Source organism: Perissodus microlepis, chromosome 6, assembly GCF_051167445.1.
Source record: "Perissodus microlepis isolate ML-2025 ecotype Zambia chromosome 6, ASM5116744v1, whole genome shotgun sequence".
In the NCBI taxonomy this organism is placed as follows: Eukaryota; Metazoa; Chordata; class Actinopteri; order Cichliformes; family Cichlidae; genus Perissodus; species Perissodus microlepis.
The window spans coordinates 8,527,708-8,538,722 of NC_140466.1; the positions used below are offsets into that span (position 1 = coordinate 8,527,708).

Consider the following 11,015-nt stretch of genomic DNA (forward strand, 5'->3'; position numbering starts at 1 on the left):
CCATTTTCTCCTTCGCTCACGGCCGCTTGTAACGTTTTAAGTTGTATCACTGCCCTCTTCTGGTTAAAGTTACAAACGTCTACGTTTTTACCGAACCCTAACATCCCTGATCCATTTTCTAACATCTCGGTTGTTGGAGAGGACATTGCTTTTTCATATTCTGGAAGTATCATACCCTGCAAAATACTATACTTAAAGTAGGAGGAGAAAAATACCAATTAACTCATCTATAGTGTTAGCGTATTGTGTTGGCCTTGTAATTAATCCATTTACTTTTTCAATGGCCAATTTGTAATCTTATTATTACCCTCTCCTTGATTACCCTTTATCACTTTTTATATATCATCCAACTGCCTTTTGTCATAGCACCATGACAGAGATTTTACCACCATTTGACTTTTCAAAACAGTATTTCACATTCACTTATATCAGTTTGTTCCATAAAATATCTGCATGATGAGACTGACAGAGTGAGATTTAAAAAAAAAAATTTAAATGAGAAAATATACTTAGGAAAACATTTATTTTATATGTACAGTACCCACAATCAAATTAAGGCATCATGAAAGTACAAGAGTATTTTCACCCAAATCTGACAAAAAAAAAAAAAAACCAGAACAGAGACATTGTTAGTAACATGCCCACAGTCCAGAAGATATTTTAAAAAGGTGCTAAAACTAAGTACAAAGTAGTGTTAAAAGTAATTTCATTCAAAATGTATTAGGCACAGTCATAAATATTCATTTGCATATGCAACAACACCCACAAATAAACAAGTCAACAAGGAAGCTGTAGTAAAAAAACAAAACAAACCCCCAAAACCCTGCGTTAATACATTTAAAGTGCATGAGATTGAGAAAAGTTTTAAAAACAAGTCCAGTAGTTTAAAAGAATCGAAGTCCTTCTCAGAAGGAAAAGATTACATGCAAGTAAATACACTGCAGCTCAACAAAAATAAAGTTTTGATTAAAGGAAAAAAATATTTTTGAGATTGTCAATTCATATATTCACAAATATTCAGACTGTTTTGTTGGACAAACAAACAAACAGCAAAAAAACCACTGAAAAGGTCAGAAGCATTGTGAACAGGATATTTGTTTACATTGCAGTGTTTTCACAGTTAATTAAACACATTTAAGATATTAGTCTGAAAAGTTCAATTGTCTGCTTAGACAACTGAAGAATTGTCTAAGCATGCATCTCTGCTTTGTTCAGTAAAATAAGGCCTTTGCCTTAAACTTGAGTGGAGGAGCTTGGAGCTGCATGGGCCAGGAACACCGCATCACTGAAATTGGTGGCGAAGCTAGTGTGGTAGCTAGGACTGCTTCTGCTGCTGCTGCGGCGGGGTTGGAATTTGGATTGTGGGGATCTCACACCTGAGCGCTTCTGGGCCTGGCACAGCTTCTGGATCAGGAAACGCCGGTCGCGGCCCTCCTGATTGACAAATTAACACAAACAGATTTCAGTTCACACTGCATTTGGCAATAACTGAATTGATAACAAGAACACTCAGAGTACGCAACTCCCCCTGAAGGACAAGAGCTATAATAAAACTTTGACTTTTTATGATGTTTTTATTACTGATATCGTACAGAACATATTGAAAAAATAAGGTGTATTATACAGCTATCTCCATGCTATTTCATATGATATTACTTAACATGGTTTCTTGGAATTTTAAATTAGGTCAACTTTGATCTTGAGCGCTAAAAATGAAGCTCACATGCTTAGCCAGCTTAGGTACTAATGTTCCCCAAGGCCTAGTTGTGAAGTTTAAAGACAATCCATAAAAAAAACTGTTGATAATATAGGTTTTTACTGATTTTCACATTTTGTGTAACTTTGACTAGATTTTCACCATCAATAAATTAAGCCGTTATCTGTATCTACAATCACACAAACTTTGAAAACGATATCTTTAAAAGTGTGGGCACTAGTACCTTCTAACAAACAGAACCAATTACATACTCCCTCCCTTTGGGGGCAGAATAAGACCTACCATTTCTAGTTGGTGTCTTAGTTCATTAATGACCCTCTTGTGTGCTCCAGCAAGTGCAATCACATAAAACATGGCCAAACTGGAAAAAACATGGAAACAAAGTATAAAATTACAGCAGAGGAAAAACAATGTTAAAAAGGTGAAAATATATAATAAGAGGACCAACCATGTGAGAACAAAGAAAGAGACAGCAAAGGCCTCTGAAGAGAGAGCCCAGAGAAGCTTTTCCACTCCTTTGGGTAGCTGAGAAACTGTAGCTGGCACCACGTGCCAGGAGGTTTCGTAATTAACAAAAGGTCCACAGGCCCGAGAACAGTTTATCCTGTACAAAAAGGAAGTATAAGTGAGTGCATACAAGTAAGAGTTCCTATATTTATCCATATTAAGAAAAAAATAATTATATGGCAGTGGCCAGATTTTGACCTTTGGCATGAATATTTCTGCTAGAGGTTCTTTTAAAGCTCCATACAAACTATACAAATATAATTAGAACACAGTATGAACATTACTCACTGTGCTATACTAGCTATGACAGGCACACAGGCAAGAGTCAGGCCGATCAACAGCACGCCGAGGAAAAAGAAGTTGGAGCTGGATGCTCGGAAAGGACGTGTGGCTGGACGACAGTTTTTGATTAATGATACCTAGCAAACAAAAATTTGCAAATGAGGCTTACTAGAATATTTCATGCTTTTTTCCTTCACTCTTGCAAGGGAGAAAACTACATGCATTCAAACCAAAATGTCACCTTCTTGATGTAAAAGATAAAAAAATATTTGAGGGTGCAGATAGCAGGCAGCAGTGGGCAGTAGAAAGTGCCGATCCAGCAGATGGTTTGACCATAGACGATCTCCAGTACATTCTGAGGAATAGAAAATTCCTGTTGGCTCATCCATTTAGTCAGGGCAGAATTACTGTACCTCAGAAGCAGTCTGGGTAGGATAGAACAAGAAGGACAAAAATGACTTACTTTATTACTTTATCGCATTAAGCGAAACAAAACAAGTCAAACCTTACTCAACTCATTCCTCTTTCTTCCTCCACTTCCGTACCATTGATTCATTAATGCTGAATTCTCTCACAGCTGCTCTATTCCCATGTTGTTGCAGTATATTAATGACTAACCTTGTATTGTGGATGGATTGTCTCAGTTGTTCTCCTGACTGAAGTCTGGTGCATTTACAGCATCCTGCCATGCGATTGCATTTGTCCCTAACCATCGGGAACCCTCACGTTAACTTTTATCGATTGGAAAAAAGTTATCGTTCATCCTCCAGTTTCACTATGTTTATGTTATGCTAACATAGCTGTGTCGTTAGCGATCACATAGCACATCATTATATACCAGCTAGTCCAACTTCAGTAACTCTACAAACATCACTGCTGTTTAGTTTTCTGTCCTTATTTATGCTGGAAGTGATAGCAGAGCTGTACATTTTAATTTTTTCAGAAATCTCAGTCAGAACATGCTATATCATGTTTCGGTGTAAACTAGCGAGCTAACTTCATGCTAACTTCTAACTCTGTTAAATTTAATAAATTCTGTTTTGATGGATGCCTGGATGTTAAACTTAATTGTTCCACCTGGTAAAGCAGCAATGCTGATCATTTTATTAAAGATGAAGGAATTTAGACAGTTTTTAACTCTCAGTGATGTCGCAGTATTCATCTGACTTTGGGACCTGAAGCGGACGAAGTTTTAGACCCAGATTACTCCGCGAGGCATTTGTAGCCGTAATTCTCCAACAATCCATCCAAGCGGTGCGGCTCCGTAGCTTACCAAAGTCTTACTAAAACATTTTTGACAGATTTTTTAGCGCCGTGTACCACATAAAATCAGTTCGAGGTCAGCAAGCACAACCAGAATACATACATAAGGCGCTCCGGATTATAAGGCGCACTATCGAATAATACGGTAGTCCAAGTCAGCTCCTGTAACTGTTACATTAGAGATTCTTAATCTTTTATGAAGGTGACATGTTTACACCTCTTCAAATGTCATGAGATGATCACAAAACTAGATGAACTGTACTTTTTTTCTACTGTGGATAAATGAGGTCTTACTTTCGAGGAAACTCCACAAAGATGGTGACGGAAACGATGACAATGAAGTCAAAGATGGTGAGTTTGTACATCTCTTGGCCCACATGCGTTTCCCAGCACTGTCGACAGCAACAAGGATATAGAGACTGGATTTTACCATACATGCATGTCACGATTTAAGAAATGTATTTTATAGGGTGATTAGGAATATACTGGTTTTTTTAATACTTTTTTAAATTAAAAGTCTAAGAGACCAAAATATGGGCACATATTTGTGCGGTTACACTTAACATATGTAATATTCACATTCTAACACATATGTATAACAGCTAATGCAAAGATACAAATGAGTTTGACACTGGTACCTGTGGCACTACCCCTGTAAACCACTGTATATTACATTATGGCAAAAGAAGATTACTTACAGGGTAAAGATCGTGGTTGTAGCCACAAATACAGGGATCATCTTTACATTTAGTGATCCGAGACCAGACAGAAAAGAGCAAAACCACAATACTGGTTAACCGCATGAAGACACACCTGTGAGGATAGGAAGAAAGAAGGCAAATCAGAAATACTTTCAAGTTCAAATCTGCATCTATGAGTAAGCAGGTCAAAACACAAGACTCCATTTTACCTCATAAGAGTGAAGCGGATCTCAAAAGCAGGAGAATAGTCCTCAAAGTTGATGATAAAAGAGAAAAGTACTGGGGTAATGAAGTTGGCAAAGGTGATAACAATTGAAGGTAGATACTCAAAAATGAGATCTACTATGAAATTCACCTGCAAAAGAGGAGAAACAACAAATACCTTTTATCCTGTGTTGCCAACATTTACCAGAAATTTCTACATAAAGGTTGAATCAAACCGGGTGGAGAGAAAGAATATTAAAAAAATTGTCTTACCTTTTGGTCATTCATTTGGGCTTTCTGGGAGAAGATAGTGGCTAAATAAATGCAGTAGAAGCAAGCAGCCAGTACACCAATGACGAAAAGATTCAGGATGAGACGGATGAAGTAAAGCTGACATTTTTCTTTGTGGGTGCGCTCTGCTATTTTCTGCTTGATCTTCTCATCCTCCAAATCAGTCTAAAGATATAAAAATGTGAATTTTAAAATAAGGCAAGACAACAAAATTATGGTGTTTGATTATTAATTTTCTTTACTTTAGACTCATCAGTAAGACTAATGAGGGTTTTTTTTGTTGTTGTTTTTTTAAACTCGCTTTTGGTTGATTTTTATTTTTATGTTTTAGCTTCTGTGAAGCACTTTGTGATTTTTATCTTGAAAGGTGCAATATAAATAATAAATTTTGCTTTTACTTTACTTTAAGGAACATCAAGGGATAAGTGTAAGCAATTCTCAGTGATGTATTGCACCCTCTCTAAGGTGCATATGAACTACTACCTTCAGGACACAGGTACAGGGTAGAGCTGCATCCACACTGAAAACAATTGGCAGCTATGTGGCAACCAGGGACAATAGAAAGTGAATGATATTCATTGACTTCATGTGGTTAGAGGCTAAATAACTGCTGGCACTGTGAAGCAGGCGGGACCTGTGATAAATTTATTTTAACTTCCTGGTGAGGATTTGAAGCGACTACCAATGATAGCACAGAATACCGCTGATTAGCATGTGACCTCGGTAGTAATGCATGTGGGAATTGGGCCTTGAATGTCACTAAAGCCATAAAAGTAGATTATATTAAAATGCACATCTTATTTTTACTTTAGAGTAACTGTATGTAGCTGCCGGGGTGCCATGTAAGCACCCATTTTTTCAAATTAGTTTAAAACAAATTTGTAAACTGGCCATTGTTTTGACTAGCCATTTTTACAATCATGCTTCTGATGTATAAACTAACCTTCAGCTCATAAAGCAAAGTCTTTTTCTTCAGCTTTGCAGCATTCTCACTGGTGATGCAGAAATCCCAGCCAGCAAAGATCTTGTTGCAAAAACTCTGAAAGCAATCCTCATCCTGAATCAGATTATGTTTGAACCCGGTGGCAGACCTTCGAAAGAAGAAAACACTCAAGACCACATCTCATCACATAAATGTTATTTCTTATGAGTCTGCCTTTTTCATACCTTTTAACAATCCAGATAAGACTGAGGAAGAGGTACCCTATAGTGACCAGCAGGTATGCCAGTGCCAAATTATAAGTTATGTGGGAGAAATGGATTTTTTCCACATTGTAGAAGCCGTAGAAAAGATAGGTCTGTTCCAGAAAGCCCTGCAGATGAAGCACAGCAGGTGAGTACAGAAACTACAGAGTGGACTCTTTCTCAGGAGACTAATAATGTGACAACACTTACTTCGCCAGAAAGCAGATCAGTAATATACTTATGATAGTTAACAAGACCTCGACGACTGCCACTTTCATACACGCTGCAGTAACCTGTAATATAACAGATAAGCTAAGCTTTTTAGTCTTTCTTGCTTAGTATATGCTTCTAATTGAAACAAACAAACAAAGAAATCCTCTCACTATCATTCTGGCTGAAGGTGATATTTCCTGAAACATGGGGTGCAATGATGATGGGCAACATGACAAAACCGAACATGAGCAGAAAGATGATAAAGTTGAGTGTGACCAGGAAGCGCAGAAAGGAGAAGTAAGACAGGATCCCTGTTCCAAACATCCCTAGTGACAAGTGAAAGAGGCAAAAAGGGAGAACTTAAGTCTGACATAACAAAAAGGTACACTTTGTCTTAGCAAAATTATAATTACTGATTAGCACCATCTGAACAGAAATCCAAACAAGTCTTTGAGTCCAAAGAAACAATTTCTGTCAGACAATCTGTTTGTCTTTCTTTTACCTTCTATTAGGTGGATGTCTCCCCTCCAGAGCTTCAAGGAGCTCAGCCATTCTTCGCTTTCATCTCTCATCCTCCTCAGATACTTGCGGGTGCTTTGTCGCCACTGTTGCCAACTGCTCAACTTTTGAGCATCTTCTGCACACCGTTTCCTAAAACATCAAACTGTCAAATAAACTCCTGACACACAAAAACATTATTTAGCTATTAGTGAAAGAAGTCATAACAGACTACAGTTTCCTACTGTTTGCGTTTCTCAGCCATGGGCTTGGCTAGTTCTCTGATGTGTCGCTTCTCAGTCTGACTCTTCTGTTTCACACTTTGTCTTACAAATGTGTTTATTCCCCATTTCCCACTGCCAGATGAGCCAACCCTTGCTCTAGAGCTGCCTCTTTGTTTGGAGCCAACAGTTGACGACTTCCTGCGGTACAGCAGGGACTGGTAACTGGGGAGCTGGTCCAGCAGAGGGTTACTGCTGATTCGCCCACTGTGATCAGTGACGAACACTTGAAAAGACAAACAAAGTAATGTTTCTTACATGACATTTATTTTTGCTCTTCTGGAACAGATGCTAATATTGCATCTGTACAGAAAACAAAACTCGATGAAATATACATAATACAAAGTAATATGACTGTGTTTAACACTCTGAGCTAATTACCCCTGCATTTTCACAATAGTCACTTCAAATCAGGATCAACCCATCCATCGATCCATCCATCCAATCCATTCACGTCCACATAAAAAGATGGACAGCTACACGATTCACTTGATATTGGGCTAGCACAGATATATTTCTAAGGATGTATATGTTGTCTGAGATTTGCATAAATTAAACTTTTTTTTTTATTTGCAGACTCAAGTTGGATTCAAGTTGAGATAATAACTACATTACCATGCAAAAGACACAAACCATCCCTCATTTCTTCATGTTTTGCTATGAAATTGAGAAATAAGTGCAGAGATCTACTGCATAGAAATAGCGTAAAAATGCTATATTTGTACAGCTGTACTGTACAAATACAATGCAGCTTGAAAGTCAACATTTCATTTGACCACCTTTATTCTTCAACACAGTCTGAATTCTCTTAGACAAGTTTGCTTTTTCTTTTTTTCCTATTTTTTACCTCCACATATTCAGTTTTATCAAAGGACCACCACACACCATGACAAAAGAAATGAGAACAAACTGATATTAACATAGTGACTAAAGATAAAATTTAAACCATGAGAAAAAAAAACAACCTCCGGAAAGGCTAAAAAATGCTCAACACTAGAGGTGGGAATCACCATACATCCCACGATACGATATTATCACAATACTTAACGCACGATACGATATTATTGCAATTTTTAAAAATATTTTGCGATATTCAGATTCTGTACATAAAGGTAAACTTTATCAATATTCATTTTATCTAATATCAAAGTCTTGCACTCAGTCTTTCTCTCATTTCAGTTTTATTGTTGACAAACTGAACGGTTTGTATTACAGTCTAGTCCAACTTAACTGAATGCAACCATCTGGTACAATTATAGCTATTCTGAACTATGCAATTTATGAAAACTATGCAGCCCCTTCAGCAACTGAAGAATTTGAAAGTAAATTAAAACAAAATATAATTTTACATTAAATAAAAAAGTTTTAAACTTAATTAAAATAAAACATGTTTATTGCTGCCAAAAAAAAAGTTAAACACATTTGGACAGTGAAGGAATGTCAGGATTCTTGCTCAGAAAAAGGATCAACATGCTCTGAAGTCAGAGCACTAAAACCTTTTTTGTAACAAAATATCGATTTCTGCTGTCCCTGTATCGATACATTATTAGCAAACAAAATATCACGATACTACACAGTATCGATTTTTTCCCCCACCCCTACTCAACACCATTTAAAAAAATAGGTTGTAGCAGTGGAGAGAAAAGTACTACCTAGAGCTCCAGCAGGAGGGGCCCTTCCAAGCCAGGAATGAAAAAACTGCTTTTGTTTACATTTTTTAATCCCTATGTAAATTATGTCATAATTAAACTGCCTGAATAAATCTGTTGGATGATTACAAAAACAATAGAAGCTCTCTGCCAGACTTACAAATTTAGAAATGGTTTAGTCCAACACACATTGAGGCTCAACCTTATAGCACAGTTACTTTATTCTCTTCAGGTGACTGTTAATGAGTCTCATTACTCATGTCTTTCTCCAAGAAAGTAAAATTGAGAAATGAAACAACAAAAAAAAAAAAGAATTGAGAGGCAAAGGAGGTAAACTGAGTTCACTTGTCAGCCATTAACACATTTCTTTCAAAAGGTAGGTCACCAAAGATAACAGCTAACAGGTTAAGAATGGTTAAGAGGCTGTTGAAAACATTAAATCAATATAAGATGTCTCTCAAATTTACCAAGCTAAACTTAACACCATTATAACACGTGGCCATGAATTTCAGAAACAGCCAGATAACCAGAAGCAGGTCTCCTCCAAATTATTTGACACATGATGAGCTCATATCTTGAGAACAAAAAGTTAGTTCAAGTAATCATTTGTTTCGATAGCAGCTTGAACTGAAACTTTACTAAGACTAACATCAAGTACAATTCTGCTTCTGTCTGCGGAGCCAGCTGTTAGGCAAGCAAGGCATTTTGAGGAAGCTGGTATGTTTTAAGGCTTAAAATACCGAACTGACACTTCTTCTTAATAAAAAGAATGAAAAGGAAAAAAACATTCACATGCCAATAGTTTCGTTAGATTTAGCTTTTTCTACATCTAGAAAACCCTCTGGTAGCATGTCAACATATCTGTGGAAACCATTTTTACGTATTACTGAATCACCCGGTTTATATCTGCAAGACCTTTAAACTGCCATATAACTTCTGTTTGATAACATCAAAGTAAAACAAACAGAAAATGGCTGTCACAAGTTCAAAACATTGAACATATCATAAATCAAATTTAATCTAATGTATTTTTAACATACTTTAACATACTGATATCAGGTCTTCTCAAGGTACTGTTGTTATAGTGTTGGGACTCATTTAAAATTTCACAAATATAAAGATAGCTACATTATTCGCAAGAATTAAACTGTGCCTCAATGATCAGAGTTGACCTCTGACATGAGCCCCAAAAGGATGAAAACTGAAAAATTATACTTCAAGTAAGAGTTTGTGTAGCAGGGTGAGCAAGAACATGTGATAGAGGATGGTGGAAAGGAAGAGAAAGGGGGAAATTGAGGTTGCACTGACTGAGAGTGGTGAGAAGGACGAGAGGAGGACAGAGTTTTCTAACACTTTTCTAAGTGACAGAAAACTGAGAAGAAGCTGTTTTATATTATGGGAATAATAATAAAAATCAATACAAATGAAGAAAATGATGCACCCTTAAACTCGACATTCCACACAAATAAGTAATTAATGATAAATTGTAGATTACAGGATACTGATATTTCAAACTGTGCACACTTATGAGCTTTTAATAGATTTTTAATAAATACTGTATACGAACAGTTCACTACTGGCTACCCTAATGTCCCTAACACCCTGCGGCTTATAATAAGTTTACACATACAAACAATAACATCACGTCACAACTCAAGTATATGTTTCTACAGCTAACAAAAAACATTGTTAAAATTCGACACTCTTTTTTACGTTTGCCTCCCAGGAGAAAAGACAATGGCTAACCAAGGGAGCAGACTGTTTTATGAGCCGACAATTGAGTTTCGACACCGTAAACACACTCGAACCAAACCAGACAAACAAAATCTCTTCCTGCTCTCAGTTGAAGGTCTTCCTGTAATCGTTATATGACCCTCTGTCAAATCATTCACCAGCACAAAAAACTTTTAGCTACTTTTTAGCGGCTAGCATCATTAGCTAGTTAGCTAATGTAGAAATAAATTGGGTTAATTAATGTTCTGAAGTAACGCACGAACTTCAAAAATACCTGAGTCGACTTCCATTGTTTCCCTTCCGACAGACTAAATACAGCTATTTATTTATTAGCTAACAATTAACTATCAGACTTCGTCAAAAACAAGGAGTTAACTCTCCCAGCTGTCAGGAAGATAATAGCAGTCTTTCCCAACATCTACTTCCTGGATGTGGATACAGCTCTGGGAGCGACACTAGCTATTATTTATTTATGTTATTTCTGGGTGTC

The 11,015-nt window shown here is 36.8% G+C and overlaps 1 protein-coding gene across 1 annotated transcript; it reads right to left on the reverse strand.

Moving 5' to 3' along the window:
• Positions 1-506: 506 nt before the first annotated feature.
• On the reverse strand, positions 507-10,942 carry tmc7 (transmembrane channel like 7). Its single transcript, XM_084930510.1, has 16 exons — positions 10,800-10,942; positions 7,107-7,368; positions 6,866-7,014; positions 6,534-6,689; positions 6,361-6,443; positions 6,133-6,278; positions 5,909-6,056; positions 4,948-5,130; positions 4,680-4,825; positions 4,468-4,582; positions 4,064-4,161; positions 2,748-2,931; positions 2,513-2,643; positions 2,166-2,321; positions 2,000-2,078; positions 507-1,434 (listed from the first exon to the last, which is right to left on the reverse strand). Exons 1-16 carry the CDS (start codon positions 10,813-10,815, stop codon positions 1,234-1,236), a joined length of 2,253 nt encoding a protein of 750 aa, XP_084786636.1. The 5' UTR covers positions 10,816-10,942; the 3' UTR covers positions 507-1,233.
• Positions 10,943-11,015: the final 73 nt, after the last annotated feature.

Coding starts and splice junctions, on each gene's coding strand:
- tmc7 (XM_084930510.1), bottom strand. Junction 5,131..5,908: donor CTTTGCTTTATGAGCTGAAG/GTTAGTTTATAC, acceptor TTATATCTTTAG/ACTGATTTGGAGGATGAGAA. Junction 4,162..4,467: donor ACAACCACGATCTTTACCCT/GTAAGTAATCTT, acceptor TGCTGTCGACAG/TGCTGGGAAACGCATGTGGG.